Consider the following 26,526-nt stretch of genomic DNA (forward strand, 5'->3'; position numbering starts at 1 on the left):
TCTCACTCGCGATAACATGTAGACAGCAGCCCTGTGAGGTTGTGTAGAGGCTCTGTGTCTACCGTCTTTGAGAGGCGTTGACACTCTGCATGCAGATTGAACTTATTTCTCTCCTCTCTGTTGGAGTTGCATCACTCAGCTGAAACCTTCCTGTAACGTTACCTAGTGAAGAGCTCACCGCTCATCATCCCAAAGGACAGCGCTTAAGTATTCAGTGGAATTCAAATGTGCAACCGAGAGACCCGCTCCCAATACATGAATACAACTGATTCAGGGTCAGCTTGTCCTTAATCGGCCGTTCTGTTCTGATTCTTTATGAGACGTTGAGGTGTTCAAAGTAGGATCCTTTTGTTAAAGGGATGCCAATGACGCCCTTTATCTCCTTCCACAGAGTCAGATGAAGTCCTGGATACCATTTGTATGTCTCTGTGTCCATTATGAAGAAAGTTGAAGGTTAACCAAAATCCAGAAGTATCCCTTTAAAGTACTGTCATGATGTACACACCATAGAATTACAATTCTTTCAATCTATTTCTACGGTACACACAGTTCATAATGCTTACCCTGCTCCTCTCTCCTCTATGCAGGTGTATGCACAGTTTCTTAGTAAGTTCCCTGATTGTAACCGTGCTCCTCCCCTCTCCTCTCTGATAGGCACAACCAGGCAGCCCAAGGAAGGAGAGGTCCCGGGGGTGGACTACAACTTTGTGACTGTTGATAAGTTTATGGAATTGGAGAAAAGTGGAGCCTTACTAGAGAGCGGAACTTATGAAGGTAAAAGAAAGCTTTTCACTTTTTTGGGGGTGTAATCATGTTTTTTGGGGGGGGTCTTTCCTGATTTTGTTCAATTGCTTGTTGGGATAATTGTATTATGTAGCTGCTTGTTTATCCACCATCCTTCCACTTTCTGACAGAGAAGAACGAGTTGGGTGCATTTAGACAGCTCTCACACATCACTGTGACATCATAACATAGATTACAGAAAAGCTGTTTTAATCAGAGTGGAGCAAACACACTCTCGCACACACACCCCACAACACCACTACACCTCTCCACTCCGCCATCTCCTCCATGCTGGCTCTCCTCTGAGCCCCAATGGCTCCAGAATAAACAAGACTCACTCCAGTTTCTCTCCATCTGCCCTGGTCTGTGTGGCTCTGTGCTGGGTGTACTAAACTACTGGCTCTCCACTCTGTCAGATACAGGGGACTCCACCACACAGACAGATAATGCATTAACTCCATGTCTGTTCCCTCGCTGAGCCCTCCCGCTCAGCCTCGTGCCTGTCATGGCGGAAAAATAAATTGCAGATGGTCAATTTAACGGTTGGTTGCCAGGAGCGGTTGCCATGTTAGATTCTCTCTCCGATTGAGGCCGTGTGTCACTTCTCCGAGGATGTCTTCTTCCGTAGAGAGAGCCCTTCTTCTCTTCTCGGTGGCTGCACCGCAGTACCACCAACATTTTCCTTTTTAATATGTATCTATTTATCTATTATTTAATATGTAATGCTCAATTAGAGAAGGAGAGAGAGAGAGAGATAATTACTTGACACATTGGAAAGAACTAACAACAAAGGTCCTACACTGCCGGGTTAATGCTATCCACAGTGTTGTATTTTCATCATTACAAAAGCCTTGCTTGGGAAGGTCAAAGGGTGGGTCAGTGTGTCTCTTGGCTTTCGTTTAGCTAACAGTAAGGTATGCAACTCATTTAGCATTGTAGCATACTACTGGAGGTTGTCTTCAGGTTGTGTAGGAATGTTTGAAGGTTTGAAGAATGCGGCATGATGTTTTTGTGCATTTTAGATTTGATTTCTCAGGAAAGTCTGACTGGAAATGCTTTTAGATTTTAGGCAGCAGCAGGGTAAAATAGTCTGTGGTCTGTGGTTTTAAGCCTTTCCATTCAATTCACTTTTTTACAGCACGGTTTTTCCATTTGAGTCACTCACTGTGTACTCAGCAATGCGAACAAAAATTCACAGGTCCTTTTTCTAACCACAGCAAATATCTGAGATACAAACCAACATAGGACTTTCCAGCTACTATTTTCTCCATGGTCCTACAACTGTCTGCGGCATACGTGTTGATGGGGTTGATCCTTTTAATACTTCATCCCCAGGATTAGAACAATCTCATTGGATTTCAAAATATCTTTGGGTGTCTGGTTTCTCCTCCAGAAGTACTGAAGCACCACTGAGAAGTGCAGGATAATATCTCTCATAGAAACCCTCTCTAGCTTCAGAACCTAATCTCCAGTGGAGAGGCAGTGCCTTGAAGCCTGCTCTCAAGGAAACTTGGTTCCATTGCCGTGGCAACATCATATTTCCCCCAAGTCCATTTCACACAGTGTTTACAGAGAGTGGAGACCAAACACTTAATCAGATCTCACATCAGCTTAACAAGGACATCCGCTGTCTCTGGACTTTGCCAGGTATCTCTGGGCTAAAGCTGTAGCAGAGGATGTTTGCGTGCATGCATGCCTATGTGTGTGGACGAGATCTTGCCAGACACTCTTCTGCTAGCAGACTCAGGGGCTGGAGGATCAGAGTGGGTGATGTGTGAAAGCATCAGCGAGGAGAAGCCCAGGAGAGCATGTTCAGAACGAACCCAGAAACGCTCTGCATGCTGGGAGCTGGCGACTCCGCCCTGGGGAGAGCACAAAGGCCAGAGCCCAGAGAGAGAGAGACAGACTTCTTCTTTATTTATTTACAACACACACACACTCACTCAATCACTAGGAATCTGTGCATGGTTTAGTGATTGATTGATGTGCGGAGGATAACACTGACTTGCCAGCAGACACAAAAGGGCAAACAGTGATGTTAGTGAAAATGCCTGGGGTGTGGGCCAGACAGTGTCAGGCTTTATTTACCAATATGAAGTCATGTGGGTGGGTGTATTTGTAGGTATATGTGTTGTGGAGTGTGTGACTGTGTTTGAGTACCTCCCCTTGACGTGCCTTGACACTTACGTATGAACTTTTAAGAACTATATGAACTTTAACTCCCAGGACGTCAACTGACCTTCCACTTCCTGGTCCTGGTCCCATTGGGTTATGTAATAATGACATCATCTTCCCATGTGACTTTCTCGCTAGCTCTCTCCCTTTCAATATTTCATTATACAATATATTTCCCTTTAAATAGACAGTTTAATTTAATGTTCCGTTTGTGCCTGTGTTGTCTACTGTGATCCCTACTTTAGCGCTTGAATATTAACTTGTAACAAGAGGGGAAAACATCCAAGCAAATGTTTTTATAAACGTATCATCAAAGGCAAACAAAATGTGTCCAAAACTCAGGCGTGTTGCATATTAAGCGGGTTTGTACAGTGGCTGTGCTCACTGCTCACCCATGTGACTTGAGGTTCAACTCCTGAATGTGTGTCTCGGTCCTCTGGTACAGATAACTATTATGAGAAGATAGCAAAAATGCTATAAATTGCTCATATATCACATTTAATAGTGAGGTGAAACTTCCTCAGATCATTTTCGATCTGAGCATTGTAGCTATTAAAGTGGATGCACTGTAGGAGGAATAGCCTAGGCTTTAGATCAGCGGGCTAATACAGTCTCATGGGGGGATAACACAGTCTCATGGTTGGATAACACCGTCTCATGGGGGACTAACACAGTCTCATGGGGGACTAACACAGTCTCATGGGGGACTAATACGGTCTCATGGGGGACTAACACAGTCTCATGGTTGGATAACACAGTCTCATGGGGGACTAACACAGTCTCATGGGGGACTAACACAGTCTCGTGGGGGACTAACACAGTCTCGTGGGGGACTAACACAGTCTCATGGTGGACTAACACAGTCTCATGGGGGACTAACACAGTCTCATGGGGGACTAACACAGTCTCATGGAGAGACCTAAGTTCAAACATCAGTCTGTCACATTGGCCATTTGGATTCTTTAACCTCACCCACCAGCACCTAAGTATAATATGATGTGTTTATGACGGACTAAGTATATAAAATGATCATTAATGTGAAGTATCCCTTCCTTCCTTCTCTAGAGAACTACTACGGCACCCCCAAGCCCCCGTGCGAGCCCAGCCCTCTGCTGCTAAATGTAACAGATCAGCTCCTGCCGGGCGCCCGACCCAGCTCCAAGGGGAAGAGGAAACGAAACAAGTCGGTCAGCAACATGGAGAAGGCCGGCATCGAGCCACCCGAGGATGAGGAGGAGGAGAAGCCTGTTGTCAATGGCAACGGCAATGGCATCACCCCAGGTTAGGTTCCAACGCAGACATAGTGTTGATGTGCAACTATAGATCCTCGTCATGACAACAAGTTCACCGCCGAAATGAGATAGCACCGACCCCTGGGATCTGATCAGACAGCATAGCAACAGTCTATCGTCTAGGTTACATCATAGCAACCAGCTCTCAGTCAGGCCCATACAATAACATAATAAAGGATGGATACAAGTCCCTACTGCCTACAGGGAGCTCTTCTCAGGGAGCTCAGATCATCATCATCATCATAGATAGTCTAAATGAAAAGCTGTGGAGTTCTAGTGCCTGTCAATAGCATGAGTACATCCCTCAAGCGTCTCATGTAACATGACTGATCGTGCTTAGAGACAACAGCCTTACACTGTATCCCATCTCCCAGTCATTAGATCAGATCACAGTACAGTTAGACTAGGTCACATAGCCAGAGGCTAGATTCCACCCCCCGCACTGACACAGAGAGGCTGTGATCAGATCAAGCGTGGGGTTCCACTAAGCAGATTTACTGGATCAATGCAAGCCACGTCACAGTCATTACTCTCAACTAGGAGCAAAAATACTGGCTGTTTAACTTAATATAAGAACGGAGAAACCCTATGTAAGCCACGAAACAAAATAGTATCATTCATTTTGACTTGACATGTATTAATGTAAAAATAAATGACACTGTTACGGTAGTTGTTTAGTAAAACCTTTTGAGACCTTTAGAAAATGGCTTTACATTATATATGCAATCCATTATTATTGATCAACCTATTCATTATACTGTATGTTCTGGTCAGGTACCCCATATAAATGCCCTTGAGCTATAGGACTGGAGTAGTCTCATGTTGCTGTAATTTCTCACAGTAGCTCTGCTATTCATTGGGCTATGTGAACAAAGCTGAGAAAGGGTCGATGTTGAGTATTCAGCCTAGAGCTGCACTGTAGTTTTCTGTTACTGAGTGTATATACAGGTTGACAGTCCATATACAGGTTGAGAGAGAGAGAGAAGACAGTGTGATGTGAGTAGAAAGCTCATAGATGAACTCTCCCTCCCTACCTCTGACTGCTGCTGCTGTGGCTGTCCTCTGGGACGGCCCAACCAAGCGCCACAACTCAAACTAGGACATATCATCAGCTCCTCCACTCTCTCTCAATCTCCTCTGCCTGTCACCTCTCTCACTCTGCTCTCTCAGTCTATGTCCCTCTCTTTCAATCACTCTCCCTCTCTCTCTGCTCGGTATCCTTACTCTCTCTCTCTCTCTCGCTCGCTCTATCTATCTATCTATCTATCTATTTCTGTCCCTGTGTAATTGCCACCCTCTCCCTATTTGAAATCCTCTCTATCTTTCTTTTTATCCCATTCCATCTCTTTTTCCTTGGCACTCAATCACGCTGCCCCTTCTCCGCGCTACCTCCTCTCTCCCTTCTCCCCTTCCCTCCTCCCCTCTCCCCTTCCCTCCTCCCCTCTCCCCTTCCCTCCTCCCCTCTCCCCTTCCCTCCTCCTCTCTCCCCCTCCCTCCTCCTCTCTTCCCTTCCCTCCTCCTCCCCTCTCCCCTTCCCTCCTCCCCTCTCCCCTTCCCTCCTCCTCTCTCCCCCTCCCTCCTCCTCTCTTCCCTTCCCTCCTCCCCTCTCCCCTTCCCTCCTCCCCTCTCCCCTTCCCTCCTCCTCTCTCCCCCTCCCTCCTCCTCTCTTCCCTTCCCTCCTCCCCTCTCCCCTTCCCTCCTCCCCTCTCCCCTTCCCTCCTCCCCTCTCCCCTTCCCTCCTCCCCTCTCCCCTTCCCTCCTCCCCTCTCCCCTTCCCTCCTCCTCTCTCCCCCTCCCTCCTCCTCTCTTCCCTTCCCTCCTCCTCTCTTCCCTTCCCTTCCCTCCTCCCCTCTCCCCTTCCCTCCCGTCTACCCTTCTCTCCTCCTCTCTCCCCTCTCCCCTCTCCCCTTCCCTCCTCCTCTCTCCCCTTCCCTCCTCCTCTCTCCCCTTCCCTCCTCCTCTCTCCCCTTCCTTCCTCCTCTCTCCCCTCTCCCCTTCCCTCCTCCTCTCTCCCCTTCCCTCCTCCTCTCTCCCCTTCCTTCCTCCTCTCTCCCCTTCCTTCCTCCTCTCTTCCCTCCCCTCCTCCTCTCTCCCTTCCCTCCTCCTCTCTCCTCTCTCCCCTTCCTTCCTCCTCTCTTCCCTCCCCTCCTCCTCTCTCCCTTCCCTCCTCCTCTCTCCTCTCTCCCCTTCCCTCCTCCTCTCTACCCTTCCCTCCTCCCCTCTCCCCTTCCCTCTTCCCCTCTCCCCTCATCCCCTCTCCCCTTCCCTCCTCCTCTCTCCCCTTCCTTCCTCCTCTCTCCCCTTCCTTCCTCCTCTCTTCCCTCCCCTCCTCCTCTCTCCCTTCCCTCCTCCTCTCTCCTCTCTCCCCTTCCTTCCTCCTCTCTTCCCTCCCCTCCTCCTCTCTCCCTTCCCTCCTCCTCTCTCCTCTCTCCCCTTCCCTCCTCCTCTCTACCCTTCCCTCCTCCCCTCTCCCCTTCCCTCTTCCCCTCATCCCCTTCCCTCTCCCCTTCCCTCCTCCTCTCTCTCCTTCCCTCCTCCTCTCTTCCTTTGCCTCCTCATCTCTCCCCTCTCCCCTTCCCTCCTCCTCTCTTCCCTTGCCTCCTCATCTCTCCCCTCTCCTCATCCCCTCTCCCCTCCCCTCTCCCCGTCCCTCCTCATCTCTCCTCTCTCCCCTTCCCTCTTCCCCTCTCCCCTTTCCCTTCCATCCTCCCCTCTCCCCTTCCCTCCTCCCCTCTCCCCTTCCCTCCTCCCCTCTCCCCTTCCCTCCTCCCCTCCCCTCTCCCTCTCACCTTCCCTCCTCCTCTCTTCCGTCCCCTGGTCTTCCAGTAGTAATGTCAACTCTGACTCACCTGTCATTCTCTTCTCCTTCTCAGAGTCCAGCGAACATGAAGACAAGAGTACAGATGTCTCCTCAGGGGACGTCCCTCCCCAGACCTGTCCCCCCACCGAGACCCCCACCACCCCTAACAACGAGGTCCCCCAGGAGGAGGGGGGCGAGCTAGCCAAGTCGCCCCCCAAGCCAGATGAGAATGAGAGTGAGCTTGGCCCCCTGCCAGGCAACTGGGAGATGGCCTACACAGAGAAGGGAGAAGTGTACTTTATCGAGTAAGTGTCTGCGCTGAAGAGAACAGTGTCAAATTATTCCAATGTGCGCGCTCGCGAAAATAGTTGCCTGTTGTTGTAATGAGATTTAGAGGTTCTTGTCCATGCTATGTTTCACCAGGGAGAATAGAAGGTAAAAGTTGCCCAAGAATTTTAAGCAGCTTTCACACGCACGCACACGCACGCACACACACACACACACACACACACACACACACACACACACACACACACACACACACACACACACACACACACACACACACACACACACACACACACACACACACTGTAATGAATTCTATTGTTCCGTGTGGCCAGCTGTATTGGAGCTATTTTACAACAGGTCTGTTAGATTTTTACTGCTACAATATAATTGTAGAGGTGAGTTGTCTTTCTCTCACATTTGAATAATATTTAAACGTCTTCTGACTGTGTGTACGTGCCTGTCTGTGTATGTACATCAGTCGATAGGCAGGTTATTACAGAATCCTTTAGGAAATTAACAATCGCTCGAATTTATGTGACAGAAACATCATCCGATTCTCAGAGGACTGCCTTTCATTGTGTCGTATAATAGAGTAGCAGAGAAAACATCCAGCAGGGTTAGTTTTAATGTAGTTGTCTGCCAGCCAGTCAGCCGGTCAGCCAGCCAGTCGGTCAACCGGTCAGCCAGCCACATACCTCTTGTGTATCCTCTCCTCCACAGAGGCAGACTGTTAATTCCACCCACTGCAGACTAGGCTAGGTCTCCGTATGTCTCGTCCACCCAGGCCCTGCGTGTTCCTACATCTAGATGAATCGCTCTGGAATGTTGTGTGCTAACGCGTTTAGCCGCCAAATTTGTAGCTGTATGTTTTAGGAAAAGTAAATGATGCGGTGCCAAGGCGGTACCAGATGCCAACGGGGTGGCTCCCTTTGATTTGTCTCCAGATTCGATCAATTTGTTTATCCAGAATCCTCCTCCTCCAATAGAGAGATACAGGGGAAGACAGGGAGAGATGGAAAGAGAGGGAGAAGGAGGAAGGGAAAGTGGGAAAGAGAGAGGGGTGGGAAGAGATTGAAAGGCAGAATCAAAAGGAAAAAGGAGGGAGAGAGAGAAGGAAAGGGAGAGGTGCGAGAAGAGATCGTGTTAAAAGAGAGAGAGAGAGAGAGAGAAAGGGGCATTTCATCACCCAAGATTTTCAGTTAGTGCTCACAGTGTCCCCTCCTCCCAAGGGTGGATTCGGGGATAATCCCGCTTTCCTGTAGCCATGTTTCCCTCCCTCCCTTCCCCCTCTTGTCCTGTCATCGTCTTCAAGGGAGGGCATTATGTCCTCAGATGCGATAAAGAGATCCATTGAAGTTTCCTTGGCACCGCCTCTCATCTGATCACAGTCCAGTTTTACAGCCCGCAGTGTTGATCCTGCCAAGCCCACAGCTGTTCAGCTCTATCACTCACACCTCTCCCCTTGTCCCGCCATCCCTCCATCCTTACCTGCACTAATGAGAAACAGTTTGCAAATTAAAAGTATTGATTGCCATTTTGTTAACCTAAAGGTTTTTTTTCTTCTCGCCAGACAGTTTAGGGTGGGCACACAGGGGAACATCTCTTTTTCTCTCAAATGATGCTGAATTGAGAACCTCCTCCCTCACTTGCTCTCTCTCTCTTTCTTTCTGTCACTGTCTCTCCTCTTCTCTCTCGTCAAGCCACAACACCAAGACGACGTCGTGGCTGGACCCGCGGCTGGCGAAGAAGGCGAAGCCACCAGAAGAATGCAAAGAGGACGGTAAGTGTGTCTCTTCTCTCGCTCTCTCTCCCCTTTTCAAAGTCACTCAACTCTCTCTCCCGTAAAACCGTTGAGTTCCTTTTTGGGTCCAAATCATTAGCATCTATTCATCGTCTGATGGCGGTTTGCAATATCTGCAGTGTTTTGATCCGAGAGCTGAAAGGATGGATGTTAACGTATACCATTATATATGAATAATCATCAGTCACTGAGGACAGTGGTTTATTTGGGGTCCTTGTCTGACACTTGTAGATGTGTACAGTGTCTTTATAACCGTGTTGTGTTACCTGACCTGTGTGGAGATAGTGCTAGTTTTAGCCCCTGTAGAGGGACTGGGTAGGGTGGTTAACAGAGACCTCTTTATCCCCCGCTGGGAGTAGGGAGTTATGCACCACCACAGAATGGACACTACACACACAGACACAAATGCACACACATACACACACAGGCGGCAGAGGGGAAGGAGAGCGAGTATAATTTAGATGGTGTGACTAAGAGAGGAAGAGTAAGGAGACGGATGGGGAAAGAAGACGCTATGCAGTGATATAGTATTGCAGAAGAGATACAGCCTAAGACCATGAGGTGAGGAATAGGATGTTTTTGCATCCTTCTGGATGAAAAATTTCTCTCTCATTTTTCTCCATTCGGCAATGTGCTTTTGAGTGATCTCCGGCATTGATAGAGGATTCTGCTTCAGACTCCCGCGCTATCTCTCCAACCCTGAAGCCACTCTCACACACTATATCTCTCTCGTCTGTCTCTCTCTCTCTCCCCCTCTCGCTCTCTCGCTCTTTCTCTCTCATGTCCTTCTCTCTCTCTCTCTCTCTCCCTCTGTCTCTGTCTCTGTCTCTCTCTCTCTCGTCTGTCTCCCTCTCTCTCCCTTTCACTTTGATTGAGCTTATTCACTGAATCTCCCGTTAAGTCTCCCACTCTGTCTTCCCCGCTGTTTCCTACTCTCTCTTCCCTCTCTCTCTCTCTCCCGTTAAGTCTCCCACTCTGTCTTCCCCCGCTGTCTCCCACTCTGTCTTCCCTCTCTCTCGCTCTCCCGTTAAGTCTCCCACTCTGTCTTCTCCCGCTGTCTCCCACTCTGTCTTCTCTCTCTCTCTTTATGTCTCCCACTCTGTCTTTTCTCTCTCCGTTTATGTCTCCCATTCAGCCTTCTCTCTCTCCCTTTATGTCTCCCACTGTCTTTTCTCTCTCCCTTTATGTCTCCCACTCTGTCTTTTCTCTCTCCCTTTATGTCTCCCACTCTGTCTTTTCTCTCTCCCTTTATGTCTCCCACTCTGTTTTCTCTCTCTCCCTTTATGTCTCCTACTCTGTCTTCTCTCTCTCCCGTTATGTCTCCCACTCTGTCTTCTCCCGCTGTCTCCCACTCTGTCTTCTCTCTCTCTCTTTATGTCTCCCACTGTCTTTTCTCTCTCCCTTTATGTCTCCCACTCTGTCTTTTCTCTCTCCCTTTATGTCTCCCACTCTGTCTTCTCTCTCCGTTTATGTCTCCCACTCTGTCTTCTCTCTCTCCCTTTATGTCTCCCACTCTGTCTTTTCTCTCTCCGTTTATGTCTCCCACTCTGTCTTCTCTCTCTCCCTTTATGTCTCCCACTCTGTCTTCCCTCTCTCCCTTTATGTCTCCCACTCTGTCTTTTCTCTCTCCGTTTATGTCTCCCACTCTGTCTTTTCTCTCTCCGTTTATGTCTCCCACTCTGTCTTCTCTCTCTCCCTTTATGTCTCCCACTCTGTCTTTTCTCTCTCCGTTTATGTCTCCCACTCTGTCTTTTCTCTCTCCGTTTATGTCTCCCACTCTGTCTTCTCTCTCTCCCTTTATGTCTCCCACTCTGTCTTCCCTCTCTCCCTTTATGTCTCCCACTCTGTCTTTTCTCTCTCCGTTTATGTCTCCCACTCTGTCTTCTCTCTCTCCCTTTATGTCTCCCACTCTGTCTTCCCTCTCTCCCTTTATGTCTCCCACTCTGTCTTTTCTCTCTCCGTTTATGTCTCCCACTCTGTCTTCCCTCTCTCCCTTTATGTTTCCCACTCTGTCTTCCCTCTCTCCCTTTATGTTTCCCACTCTGTCTTCCCTCTCTCTCCTCTTTTTCTCTCACTCTCATCGCTCTCTGTTTCCCTGTATCATTCTCTCTATCTCCCGCTCTATCTTCCCCATCAGTCTCACCCTCCATCTTTCTCCTATCACCCCTTCTCTATCTCTCTATCTCTCTCTCGTCTGGGTGAGATTTATCTGTTGAGTAGTAGACAGGGGTATAGCAGCGTTGTAAGGTGGAGGGGAATGGAGCTCATATCAGACACAGAGACAGTCAGGCTGAGGAGAATGAAGCTCATATCAGACACAGAGACAGTCAGGCTGAGGAGAATGGAGCTCATATCAGACACAGAGACAGTCAGGCTGAGGAGAATGGAGCTCATATCAGACACAGAGACAGTCAGGCTGAGGAGAATGGAGCTCATATCAGACACAGAGACAGTCAGGCTGAGGAGAATGGAGCTCATGTCAGACACAGAGACAGTCAGGCTGAGGAGAATGGAGCTCATATCAGACACAGAGACAGTCAGGCTGAGGAGAATGAAGCTCATATCAGACACAGAGACAGTCAGGCTGAGGAGAATGGAGCTCATATCAGACACAGAGACAGTCAGGCTGAGGAGAATGAAGCTCATATCAGACACAGAGACAGTCAGGCTGAGGAGAATGAAGCTCATATCAGACACAGAGACAGTCAGGCTGAGGAGAATGGAGCTCATATCAGACACAGAGACAGTCAGGCTGAGGAGAATGGAGCTCATATCAGACACAGAGACAGTCAGGCTGAGGAGAATGGAGCTCATGTCAGACACAGAGACAGTCAGGCTGAGGAGAATGGAGCTCATATCAGACACAGAGACAGTCAGGCTGAGGAGAATGGAGCTCATATCAGACACAGAGACAGTCAGCCTGAGGAGAATGGAGCTCATATCAGACAAAGACAGTCAGGCTGAGGAGAATGGAGCTCATATCAGACACAGAGACAGTCAGGCTGAGGAGAATGGAGCTCATGTCAGACACAGAGACAGTCAGGCTGAGGAGAATGGAGCTCATATCAGACACAGAGACAGTCAGGCTGAGGAGAATGAAGCTCATATCAGACACACAGACAGTCAGCAGGTTCGAGATGAGGTCTCATTTGTGGAGTGAATCATTCTAGATGAGCCCAGCTTAGTCAATCATGTGTGTCTGACAAACACTTACTCACAGACAGTTTTTCCCACCAACACATCCACCACTCTGACCTGCCCCCCCCCCCCCCCAAACACACACACACACACACACACACACACACACACACACACACACACACACACACACACACATACTGTATATACACAGACAGTAGGGCTCCAGTATTCTCAGGCCATCCAAAAGATAAGCAGGAGGATGGAGGAGACAGGAAGATAGTTGACCACTTTGGAAGATGACAAGAAAGAGGAAACAAAGACAATGTCTTAGAAACATGAATCCCAGGAAACCATCTTCATCTAGTTCAGGGATGGGCAACTGGCAGCCTCCCTTTTGAAGCTCTCAGATCACTTTTTCTCTTATGTCAGTCACTGATTGTCAGTCAATGTAAGCAAAACAAAAATAGTTTGCTCGGTTAGTTTAGAGGCAGGCTATCATGGTTGAATTACCGGCCGGGGGGGCCCCTATTGACTTTTTTAGTCAGTCTCACTCAGATATCATATTAAAACCTGAGAGCAGCTCATTGCAATGCCTCATGGCAAAATGAGTAGAATTACATGAAGTTTGTTATAAAATTGCTAAATCTTCTCTCTGCCTCATGGCAAAATATGTAGAACTGCACTTTTCTTTAAAACAGGCATACAAATGATCTCCACTGTCAAAAGGGGGGACACTAAAATGTTCTGCTCACAATATGTGTGAGGGAGCAGCATGGGTGTGGGTACGCAGGGGTACTCATGATGAGTTCACATTTTTTGTGGCTCCCACCCCTATCAAAGTTGCCCATCCCTGATCTAGTTCATCAGGGTACCTCCGATCCCGTTCCTCCAGTAGGGACGTTCCATGCTACGAGATGTGAATCAGGGTACCTCCGATCCCGTTCCTCCAGTCAGGACGTTCCATGCTACGAGATGTGAATCAGGGTACCTCCAATCCCATTCCTCCAGTCAGGACGTTCCATGCTACGAGATGTGAATCAGGGTACCTCCAATCCCGTTCCTCCTGTCGGGACGTTCCATGCTACGAGATGTGAATCAGGGTACCTCCAATCCCATTCCTCCGGTCAGGACGTTCCATGCTACGAGATGTGAATCAGGGTACCTCCGATCCCATTCCTCCAGTCGGGACGTTCCATGCTACGAGATGTGAATCTGGGTACCTCCGATCCCATTCCTCCAGTCGGGACGTTCCATGCTACGAGATGTGAATCAGGGTACCTCCAATCCCATTCCTCCAGTCAGGACGTTCCATGCTACGAGATGTGAATCAGGGTACCTCCAATCCCATTCCTCCAGTCGGGACGTTCCATGCTACGAGATGTGAATCAGGGTACCTCCGATCCCATTCCTCCAGTCGGGACGTTCCATGCTACGAGATGTGAATCAGGGTACCTCCGATCCCATTCCTCCAGTCGGGACGTTCCATGCTACGAGATGTGAATCAGGGTACCTCCGATCCCATTCCTCCAGTCAGGACGTTCCATGCTACGAGATGTGAATCAGGGTACCTCCGATCCCGTTCCTCCAGTCAGGACGTTCCATGATACGAGATGTGAATCTGGGTACCTCCGATCCCATTCCTCCAGTGGGGACGTTTCATGCTACGAGATGTGAATTAGGGTACCTCCAATCCCATTCCTCCAGTCAGGACGTTCCATGCTACGAGATGTGAATCTGGGTACCTCCGATCCCATTCCTCCAGTCAGGACGTTCCATGATACGAGATGTGAATCAGGGTACCTCCGATCCCGTTCCTCCAGTCAGGACGTTCCATGCTACGAGATGTGAATCTGGGTACCTCCGATCCCGTTCCTCCTGTGGGGACGTTCCATGCTACGAGATGTGAATCAGGGTACCTCCGATCCCATTCCTCCAGTCAGGACGTTCCATGCTACGAGATGTGAATCAGGGTACCTCCGATCCCATTCCTCCAGTCGGGACGTTCCATGCTACGAGATGTGAATCAGGGTACCTCCGATCCCATTCCTCCAGTCAGGACGTTCCATGCTACGAGATGTGAATCAGGGTACCTCCGATCCCATTCCTCCAGTCAGGACGTTCCATGCTACGAGATGTGAATCAGGGTACCTCCGATCCCATTCCTCCAGTCAGGACGTTCCATGCTACGAGATGTGAATCAGGGTACCTCCGATCCCATTCCTCCAGTCAGGACGTTCCATGCTACGAGATGTGAATCAGGGTACCTCCGAACCCGTTCCTCCAGTCAGGACGTTCCATGATACGAGATGTGAATCTGGGTACCTCCGATCCCATTCCTCCAGTGGGGACGTTTCATGCTACGAGATGTGAATTAGGGTACCTCCAATCCCATTCCTCCAGTCAGGACGTTCCATGCTACGAGATGTGAATCTGGGTACCTCCGATCCCATTCCTCCAGTCAGGACGTTCCATGATACGAGTTGTGAATCAGGGTACCTCCGATCCCGTTCCTCCAGTCAGGACGTTCCATGCTACGAGATGTGAATCTGGGTACCTCCGATCCCGTTCCTCCAGTCAGGACGTTCCATGCTACGAGATGTGAATCTGGGTACCTCCGATCCCGTTCCTCCAGTCAGGACGTTCCATGCTACGAGATGTGAATCTGGGTACCTCCAATCCCGTTCCTCCAGTCAGGACGTTCCATGCTACGAGATGTGAATCAGGGTACCTCCAATCCCGTTCCTCCAGTCAGGACGTTCCATGCTACGAGATGTGAATCTGGGTACCTCCAATCCCGTTCCTCCAGTCAGGACGTTCCATGCTACGAGATGTGAATCTGGGTACCTCCAATCCCATTCCTCCAGTCAGGACGTTCCATGCTACGAGATGTGAATCAGGGTACCTCCGATCCCGTTCCTCCAGTCAGGACGTTCCATGCTACGAGATGTGAATCAGGGTACCTCCGATCCCTTTCCTCCAGTCAGGACGTTCCATGCTACGAGATGTGAATCTGGGTACCTCCGATCCCATTCCTCCTGTCGGGACGTTCCATGCTACGAGATGTGATGTACTGTATGTGAAGGAGATGAATATTGATCTAGTTGGACAGATCATCCAGTGATTGCTGGCCCTGGGAGAGACAGGACTTATGGTCCCATGTAGAGCCTCAACCAGCTGGAGAAGGGGATCTAAGAGGGGATCCCCAGGGCCCACGCCGGGGCTAGGAGCTATAATCAGGGGAACGTTAGTGAGAATTTGCCCATGTTTCACTAGCTGACAGCTGGGTAGCAGCGAAGCAGGCCTCCCTAAGAGATGTGTAGGAGAGATGAGCTGGCGCTGTATATTGTGTATTGATTAGGAGGCATGTGGAGCGGGGGTGTAGGGTGTGTGTGCCCACGCTCTGGTGAACGTTAACAGGATCACAGGGTGGGGTCTAAACTCTGTCTCTGAACAACAGACGAGAGGTAGGAGGAGAGACTCACCAAACAGGGAGACATGGAGCCCTGACGATGGAAGGAAAACACACACTGAAGAAACAGCACTATACATGCTCTAACATTCATTCTGATCTATAAACAACTTATACATGCAGATCTGTCAATTATTCAGGCATATGTCTGCTACCTGTGTGTGTGTGTGTGTGTGTGTGTGTGTGTGTGTGTGTGTGTGTGTGTGTGTGTGTGTGTGTGTGTGTGTGTGTGTGTGTGTGTGTGTGTGTGTGTGTGTGTGTGCGCTCGCCAGCAGCAGTGTCGTTGTCAGCTGATTCTCCCGGTTCAAAGGCACATCAGTAATAGTAGAAAGAGATCTCATCAGAGGAGGAGCTCAATGGCTTGCTTACATAACCTCTCTCTCTCCCCCCCTTCTCTCTCTCTCCTGTATCTTCCTGCTGTCCTCTTTAGTTGTTTTGACTTGAGGGGAAGAGGAATAGGAATATCTTCAAATCAAAGCCTGCTGTTTAATTCTGTCTTCCTTCCTTCTCCCTCAAAGCCAGCTTGTTTTCCTGTTTTACCACATATTTGCTGGATGAGAAGACAGAACAGGCTCCCCTGTTTTAAGTGTTGTCTCTGTCTCTCTCCTGTTCTACATACAACCTGTCTGCTAGCTCCCTGTGCCTTCAGAGAAGCCAACAGAATCCCCCTGATACGTAGAAGGAAAAAAACAAGAAAACTAATCCACCCTGCCTGCCTGTCGGTCGTCACTATTTCAATGCATTTCATCATGTAAAATTTGGGTAGTTCTATCCTAAGAAGCTGTCGCACAACACACATCCCATTCAGAATATAGTGGAACCAATGAAAGGCTTTGGTTAGGAGGGCCTGGTGTGACTGATAGGGATCTGGGCTGTGATGGCATTGGGAGGAGGTTGAAGGTTTTAAATGGCTGCTTTGTTCCATTGTGTTTCTTTGTCTTGTCTGTTTTGACGTCGTCTCTGTGAAGAGATCGAGGGCTCAGAGAGAGAGAGAGAGAGAGACAAGGCCAGGGCATAGGTAATTATATTCTAGTCATGTAAAACGGAGCAGGCCTCAGACACGCCAGACAACGTTATCATCGTTTCTCACCCGTTAGCGCAGAGCTCACTCTCTCGTCTCCTCCCAGTGAAAACAGTCTCCGGGGGAAATAGCAGCACTTGTTTTTCTGTCCGGCTGTAAAAACCTATTTCTGTGTGCAGATGAGACTGGCAGGAAAGAGGGAAGGCTTTTAGGGTGGAAAGGTCGACATGTTCTTTCCTAATGGCCTTATTTGATGGCTTGTCTTTCTGTTGTGCTCACGTACTCAGTGCGTGCGTGCGTGTGTGTGTTGAGTAAAAGTTGTGGCGTCCTCCCTCACCTTGAGTCTCCAGCAGGAGAGGAGAAGGGAGGGACTGTGTCTGTGTGACATGATTGATGGGTATATTCTGAGAGCATCCTCGTCTGCAGGATGCCTGAGGACTGAAGATGAGGAGGAGGACGCAGAGTTTGGTGTGTGTTTGTGTATGATAATGTCCCATACGTAAGATGGCGAATGAGTTCCGGAGTATTTGTACGTGTGCACGGGTGAATGCATGGCTGGATGTGTGTCTGTCCTTCTCCCAGCCCATTGAGAGGAGAGGCTGAAGAGGAGAGGTAGCAGTCCTTCAGTAGCCCAGTCACGCTCCACCCCACTCCAGACACACTTAATGGTTAATCATCCTCAACCATCCATGCTTCCCTCTCCCTTCGTCTCTTCTGCATCCCCCCCTCCACAGCACCTAAATTAACTGTAGTAATAGTTCTACCTGAGTAAGTCACCTGCTCTGTTCCACTGGTTGTTTACCCTCGTTGTGAAGGGAGAGATCAGCTGAGCTTAGATGGCTTTTGAACAGCATTGCTTTTGGACAAACCCAACTCCCTTAGCTTTCCTGAAGCACTTAAATGGTTGTCTACATATCTGAAAATGGCACATTTCTTTGTTTTGTAGAAAAAGTATGAAGTAAAAACGTACTACTTGATGACTCAACAAAAGTTAAACAGTGAAGTTAAATAGTGAAGTTAAACAGTGAAGTTAAACAGTGAAGTTAAACAGTGAAGTTAAACAAAAGTTATAGAGTGATTTTTAAAATGGTTGCGTTGATATGGGGAGAAATAAAATACCCTACCTCTGGCTAAAAACACATTGCTGGTTTTGACAATCACCTTTTTTTAACTTTTAATCCTACCCTGGGATGTCATAGAGAAGCATTATTTTTTTACTTTCAGCATATCTTTTTAACCATAGATCATAGAAACACGCAGTTTTCACATAATGTATTTAGACACTGGTTTCGAGATAATGAATTTTCCAAATTGTTTGAACTACTGATTGTGAATCCAAATTCTAGGTTACCTTTGATTTATAGTCACACCTGAGCTCCCCAATCCACTGTGTTTGTTATAGTCTTAGAATTGGGATTCACAATCAGTAGTTCAAACAAGTTGGAAAATGAATTATCTCCAAACCAGTGTCTAAATAGATTATGCGAAAACTGCGTGTTTCTATAATGATATTGATTGTGTTAGTTATTAGGTCCTTGGTAAATGCCAGAACAGCAACCTTTCTCCTTCAATTTTATTATTTTTGTGTGCTCATTTCCGGGGGCGACAGTGGCGGCGGAGTAAAACCGAGGCCTAAGGGCATACTTTTGATAACTCCACTCCTTATTTTGAGGGGTCAAGTACAGCAGCATAGAAGGGGAACGTGTCTGTAGGATTAGTAGTCCAAATGGCCCACCATCATCAGACAGCCCTGATCAGAGCCCCTCTGCTCAGCCCAAAAAGACTTCCCTCACTTCCTCCTCCACAGGTTACCATGGAAACTATCTCCCTTCACAGTGAGACTGGAGCAGAGACAGAGACATTAGCTATGATTCCATTAACTTGTCCGGTGATTTTTTTGGTCGACATTTAGAAAGTTTGCATTGAAAATAAATGTGACAATTGCCCACTGCGGTGCGTTTCCATTTAACTATCTTGTGTCGATAAAAACAGCTTGACGTAATGACGTCACACCTAAAAAAGAAACCTGCGGTGTCGATTAGAATTGAAGTAGTTGAAGTGTTTCCAAATTGCTCATGAATAAATTGCCGACAGTCTGTATCCCACCTATCAGTGTCCTGTCGCAGGTAGCTCGCGAGAGCCAGCATGAATGGAATGCAAGAATTGACTAATATTTGCCATATTCGTATAATTCTCACGTGCCAACATAGCACCACCGTCTGTGCCATAGTTCAATTTGCACTCCTGTAGATCTGAAATCATTTGATGGTGAAACTTCTATCCAGCCAACCAGAAAAGCAAGGCGATTCATGCATTCTAGAAAGTCTTTGTCCTGCAAAGAAAACATTTATTTTTATGTATATTTTTATTTTATTTTAGACTGTCGGCACCCCAACCTACAGGCGGTAAATGGATCTGATTAATTTGATTCAATGCGATTCAATCTTTGAGGACTGCAACAATAGAAATACTATTTAGTAGTTACTGACAGAGATGGCGCCGACAGAGATGGCCGCCTCACTTCGTGTTCCTAGGAAACTATGCAGTATTTTGTTTTTTATGTGTTATTTCTTACATTGTTACCACAAGTAATCTTAGGTTTTATTACATATAGTCGGGAGGAACTATTGGATATAAGAGCAACGTCAACTCACCAACATTACGACCAGGAATACGACTTTCCCGAAGCGAATCCTCTGTTTGGTCCACCACCCAGGACAATGGATCAGATCCCAGCCGGCAACCCAAAACAACGACGCCGTAGAAGGGACAGACGGAGCGTTCTTCTGGTCAGGCTCCGGAGACGGGCACATCGCGCACCACTCCCGAGCATACTACTCGCCAATGTCCAGTCTCTTGACAACAACGTAGACGAAATCCGAGCACGCTATTCGTGGTGCAGCCAGCTGGTTTCTGAACACATCGCACCGACAGAAGCAAGCATCTTTCTGGTAAGAAGAAGGGCGGGGGTGTATGCCTTATGATTAACGAGACGTGGTGTGATCATAACAACATACAGGAACTCAAGTCCTTCTGTTCACCTGACTTAGAATTCCTCACAATCAAATGCCGACCGCATTATCTACCTAGAGAATTCTCTTCGATTATAATCACAGCCGCATACAGTGGGGCAAAAAAGTATTTAGTCAGCCACCAATTGTGCAAGTTCTCTCACTTAAAAAGATGAGAGAGGCCTGTAATTTTCATCATAGATACACTTCAACTATGACAGACAAAATGAGAAAAAAAATCCAGAAAATCACATTGTAGGATTTTTTATGAATTTATTTGCAAATTATGGTGGAAAATAAGTATTTGGTCACCTACAAACAAGCAAGATTTCTGGCTCTCACAGACCTGTAACTTCTTCTTTAAGAGGCTCCTCTGTCCTCCACTCGTTACCTGTATTAATGGCACCTGTTTGAACTTGTTATCAGGATAAAAGACACCTGTCCACAACCTCAAACAGTCACACTCCAAACTCCACTATGGCCAAGACCAAAGAGCTGTCAAAGGACACCAGAAACAAAATTGTAGACCTGCACCAGGCTGGGAAGACTGAATCTGCAATAGGTAAGCAGCTTGGTTTGAAGAAATCAACTGTGGGAGCAATTATTAGGAAATGGAAGACATACAAGACCACTGATAATCTCCCTCGATCTGGGGCTCCACGCAAGATCTCACCCCGTGGGGTCAAAATGATCACAAGAACGGTGAGCAAAAATCCCAGAACCTAGTGAATGACCTGCAGAGAGCTGGGAGCTGGGGTAACAAAGCCTACCATCAGTAACACACTACGCTGCCAGGGTCTCAAATCCTGCAGTGCCAGACGTGTCCCCCTGCTTAAGCCAGTACATGTCCAGGCCCGTCTGAAGTTTGCTAGAGAGCATTTGGATGATCCAGAAGAAGATTGGGAGAATGTCATATGGTCAAATGAAACCAAAATATAACTTTTTGGTAAAAACTCAACTCGTTGTGTTTGGAGGACAAAGAATGCTGAGTTGCATCCAAAGAACACCATACCTACTGTGAAGCATGGGGGTGGAAACATCATGCTTTGGAGCTGTTTTTCTGCAAAGGGACCAGGATGACTGATCCGTGTAAAGGAAAGAATGAATGGGGCCATGTATCGTGAGATTTTGAGTGAAAACCTCCTTCCATCAGCAAGCGCATTGAAGATGAAACGTGGCTGGGTCTTTCAGCATGACAATGATCCCAAACACACCGCCCGGGCAACGAAGGAGGGGCTTCGTAAGAAGCATTTCAAGGTCCTGGAGTGGCCTAGCCAGTCTCCAGATCTCAACCCCATAGAAAATCTTTGGAGGGAGTTGAAAGTCCGTGTTGCCCAGCAACAGCCCCAAAACACCACTGCTCTAGAGGAGATCTGCATGGAGGAATGGGCCAAAATACCAGCAACAGTGTGTGAAAACCTTGTGAAGACTTACAGAAAACGTTTGACCTCTGTCATTGCCAACAAAGGGTATATAACAAAGTATTGGGATAAACTTTTGTTATTGACCAAATACTTATTTTCCACCATAATTTGCAAATAAATTCATAAAAAATCCTACAATGTGGTTTTCTGGATTTTTTCCCCCTCATTTTGTCTGTCATAGTTGAAGTGTACCTATGAGGAAAATTACAGGCCTCTCTCATCTTTTTAAGTGGGAGAATTTGCACAATTGGTGGCTGACTAAATATTTTTTTGCCCCACTGTACATATCTACCTCAAATACCTTATTATTATCTATCCTGATGCCTAGTCACTTTACCCTGCCTTCATGTACATATCTACCTCAAATACCTTACTATTATCTATCCTGATGCCCAGTCACTTTACCCTGCTGCCTTCATGTACATATCTACCTCAAATACCTTATTATTACTTTACCCTGCCTTCATGTACATATCTACCTCAAATATCTCGTACCGCTGCACATTGATCTGGAACTGGTACTCCCTGTATATAAACTCAACAAAAAAAGAAACGCCCTCTCAATGTCAACTGCGTTTATTTAAAAAAAACTTAACGTGTAAATATTTGTAAGTTCCACAGACATGTGACTAACAGAAATGGAATAATGTCTCCCTGAACAAAGGGGGTGTCAAAATCAAAAGTAACAGTCGGTATCTGGTGTGGCCACCTGCTGCATTAAGTACTGCAGTACTGCATCTCATCCTCATGGACTGCACCAGATTTGCCAGTTCTTGCTGTGAGATGTTACCCCACTCTTCCACCAAGGCACCTGGAAGTTCCCAGACATTTCTGGGGGGAATGGCTCTAGCCCTCACCCTCCGATCCAACAGGTCCCAGACGTGCTCAATGGGAGTGAGATCCGGGCTCTTCGCTGGCCATGGCAGAATACTGACATTCCTGTCTTGCAGGAAATCACACACAGAACGAGCAGTATGGCTGGTGGCAGGATGTGGGTGGGTTTGTGCCCATAGGCGACGTTGTTGCCGGTGATGTCTGGTGAGGACCTGCGTTACAACAGGCCTACAAGCCCTCAGTCCAGCCTCTCTCAGCCTATTGCGGACAGTCTGAGCACTGATGGAGGTATTGTGCGTTCCTGGTGTAACTCGGGCAGTTGTTGTTGCCATCCTGTACCTGTCCCGCCGGTGTGATGTTCGGATGTACCAATCCTGTGCAGGTGTTGTTACTGCCGCTGCGAGGACAATCAGCTGTCTGTCCTGTCTCCCTGGAGCACTGTCTTAGGCGTCTCACAGTACGGACATTGCAATTTATTGCCCTGCAGTCCTCATGCCTCCTTGCAGCATGCCTAAGGCACATTCACGCAGATGAGCAGGGACCCTGGGTATTTTTCTTTTGGTGTTTTTCCAGAGTCAGTAGAAAGGCCTCTTTAGTGTCCTAAGTTTTCATAACTGTGATCTTAATTGCCTACCGTCTGTAAGCTGTTAGTGTCTAAATGATCGTTCCACAGGTGCATGTTCATTAATTGTTTATTAAACAAGCTTGGGAAACAGTGTTTAAACCCTTTACAATGAAGATCTGTGAAGTTAGTTGGATTTTTACGAATTATCTTTGAAAGACAGGGTCCTGAAAAACGGAGTTTCTTTTTTTGCTGAGTTTAGATCCATTATTGATCTGGTACTGGTACTCCCTGTATATAGATCCATTATTGATCTGGTACTGGTACTCCCTGTATACAGCTCCATTATTGATCTGGTACTGGTACTCCCTGTATATAGCTCCATTATTGATCTGGTACTGGTACTCCCTGTATATAGATCCATTATTGATCTGGTACTGGTACTCCCTGTATATAGCTCCATTATTGATCTGGTACTGGTACTCCCTGTATATAGCTCCATTATTGATCTGGTACTGGTACTCCCTGTATATAGATCCATTATTGACCTGGTACTGGTACTCCCTGTATATAGCTCCAAATTCATCTGGTACTGGTACTCCCTGTATATAGATCCATTCTTGATCTGGTACTGGTACTCCCTGTATATAGCTCCACATTGATCTGGTACTGGTACTCCCTGTATATAGATCCATTATTGATCTGGTACTGGTACTCCCTGTATATAGCTCCATTATTGATCTGGTACTGGTACTCTCTGTATGTAGCTCCATTTTTGATCTGGTACTGGTACTCCCTGTATATAGCTCCATTATTGATCTGGTACTGGTACTCCCTGTATATAGATCCATTATTGATCTGGTACTGGTACTCCCTGTATATAGATCCATTATTGATCTGGTACTGGTACTCCCTGTATATAGATCCATTATTGATCTGGTACTGGTACTACCTGTATATATTTCTTATTTTATTCTGCTATTTTATTTTTTATCATCATTTATTTTAATTGTTTGGAAATGTTCGTAAGCATTTCACTGTAAAGTCTACACCTGTTGTATTCGGCGCAGGTGATAAATACAATTTGATTTGAGAAAGTATTATCCCCCTGGCAAGGCACCCTATGTGCTCCTGTCAGTCACTCTGAATCAGAACGTCCGCTAAACTGTTAAATGACTAAAATGTCAATGTAAATGAATGACTACTCATTAACCAAACAGTACATAAGAGCAACTCATATCAGAGAGGTGCTGAGTGTAGACCAGTACCTTGGCTTTGCCCGATGGCCTCCCTGTGGGCATGCAGCTGTGCCAGTCTGGTCTTCTCCTTCTTGCTAAACAGGCGTCCGATGGAGGACTTGATGCCCTTCTTCTTGGGCTGATTGTTGATGGAGTCCTGACTGCTGGCTACGCTGCTCAGTGCACTGGCCTCTGCCTCCAGGCTGGCAGCAATGCTGCAAACGCACGCACGCACGCACACACACGCACGCACACACACACACACAGTCAAGGAAAAATATACAACTTGGGTAAGAGACAATTTGTCTCATAAATTACCGTCAGGATGAAGAAGGTGGAGTGTGTGTGTGTGTGTGTGTGTGTGTGTGTGTGTGTGTGTGTGTGTGTGTGTGTGTGTGTGTGTGTGTGTGTGTGTGTGTGTGTGTGTGTGTGTGTGTGTGTGTGTGTGTGTGTGTGTGAGCGCTATAAGTGCAGCATACCCTCGGGCCTCGCTGTGTGAGGAGGCTGGCAGTGTGCGGGTCATGCGTACGGTCCGGGGCGTGGGGGGAGGGGACGTCTCACACTTGATGGTAGCCTTGTCCTGGCCGTCATCGTCTGTGGCCGCAATCTGACCGTGGAGAGGTGACGAGACCTGTTAGTAGCTCTTATAAAACTAGTATAGTAATACCTCACACATCAATCTCTACAACACTGTTACTACACTATAGTAACACCTCACATATCAATCTCTACAACACTGTTACTACACTATAGTAACACCTCACATATCAATCTCTACAATACTGTCATTACACTATAGTAACACCTCACATATCAATCTCTACAACACTGTTACTACACTATAGTAACACCTCACATATCAATCTCTACAACACTGTTACTACACTATAGTCACACCTCACACATCAATCTCTACAATACTGTCATTACACTATAGTAACACCTCACATATCAATCTCTACAATACTGTCATTACACTATAGTAACACCTCACATATCAATCTCTACAACACTGTTACTACACTATAGTAACACCTCACATATCAATCTCTACAACACTGTTACTACACTATAATAACACCTCACACATCAATCTCTACAACACTGTTATTACACTATAGTAACACCTCACATATCAATCTCTACAACACTGTTACTACACTATAATAACACCTCACATATCAATCTCTACAACACTGTTATTACACTATAGTAACACCTCACACATCAATCTCTACAACACTGTTACTACACTATAGTCACACCTCACATATCAATCTCTACAACACTGTTATTACACTATAATAACACCTCACACATCAATCTCTACAACACTGTTATTACACTATAGTAACACCTCACATATCAATCTCTACAATACTGTTACTACACTATAATAACACCTCACCCATCAATCTCTACAACACTGTTATTACACTATAATAACACCTCACATATCAATCTCTACAACACTGTTATTACACTATAGTAACACCTCACACATCAATCTCTACAACACTGTTACTACACTATAATAACACCTCACACATCAATCTCTACAACACTGTTACTACACTATAGTAACACCTCACACATCAATCTCTACAACACTGTTATTACACTATAATAACACCTCACATATCAATCTCTACAACACTGTTACTACACTATAATAACACCTCACACATCAATCTCTACAACACTGTTATTACACTATAATAACACCTCACACATCAATCTCTACAATACTGTCATTACACTATAGTAACACCTCACACATCAATCTCTACAATACTGTTACTACACTATAATAACACCTCACCCATCAATCTCTACAACACTGTTATTACACTATAATAACACCTCACATATCAATCTCTACAACACTGTTACTACACTATAATAACACCTCACACATCAATCTCTACAACACTGTTACTACACTATAGTAACACCTCACACATCAATCTCTACAACACTGTTATTACACTATAATAACACCTCACATATCAATCTCTACAACACTGTTATTACACTATAGTAACACCTCACACATCAATCTCTACAACACTGTTACTTCCAGCCTACAAACAGAAACTAAAACAGCAAGCTCCCGCGCTCAGGTATGTGTGTTTACGGACATATTCAATCAATCCTTATCCCAGTCTGCTGTTCCCACATGCTTCAAGAGGGCCACCATTGTTCCTGTTCCCAAGAAAGCTAAGGTAACTGAGCTAAACGACTACCTCCCCATAGCACTCACTTCCGTCATCATGAAGTGCTTTGAGAGACTAGTCAAGGACCATATCACCTCTACCCTACCTGACACCCTAGACCCACTCCAATTTACTTACCGACCCAATAGGTCCACAGACGACGCAATCGCAACCACACTGCACACTGCCCTAACCCATCTGGACAAGAGGAATACCTATGTAAGAATGCTGTTCATCGACTACAGCTCAGCATTTAACACCATAGTACCCTCCAAACTCGTCATCAAGCTCGAGACCCTGGGTCTCGACCCCGCTCTGTGCAACTGGGTCCTGGACTTCCTGACGGGCCGCCCCCAGGTGGTGAGGGTAGGTAACAACATCTCCACCCTGCTGATCCTCAACACTAGGGCCTCACAAGGGTGCGTTCTGAGCCCTCTCCTGTACTCCCTGTTCACCCACGACTGCGTG

General features: G+C 46.9%; 1 protein-coding gene across 10 annotated transcripts in view; it reads left to right on the forward strand.

Annotated features, from left to right (window-relative positions):
• LOC129838228 (membrane-associated guanylate kinase, WW and PDZ domain-containing protein 2-like) overlaps positions 1-26,526 on the forward strand; it is a 316,505-nt gene that overhangs the window by 214,393 nt on the left and 75,586 nt on the right. For all 10 annotated transcript variants that reach the window (XM_055905022.1, XM_055905024.1, XM_055905023.1 and 7 more), the window contains exons 3-6: positions 655-774; positions 4,024-4,239; positions 7,124-7,355; positions 9,042-9,121. In XM_055905022.1, coding sequence (XP_055760997.1) covers positions 655-774; positions 4,024-4,239; positions 7,124-7,355; positions 9,042-9,121 — 648 coding nt within the window. The remainder of the gene's footprint in view (positions 1-654; positions 775-4,023; positions 4,240-7,123; positions 7,356-9,041; positions 9,122-26,526) is intronic.

The sequence above is a fragment of the Salvelinus fontinalis genome, chromosome 39, assembly GCF_029448725.1.
Source record: "Salvelinus fontinalis isolate EN_2023a chromosome 39, ASM2944872v1, whole genome shotgun sequence".
Classification (NCBI taxonomy): domain Eukaryota; kingdom Metazoa; phylum Chordata; class Actinopteri; order Salmoniformes; family Salmonidae; genus Salvelinus; species Salvelinus fontinalis.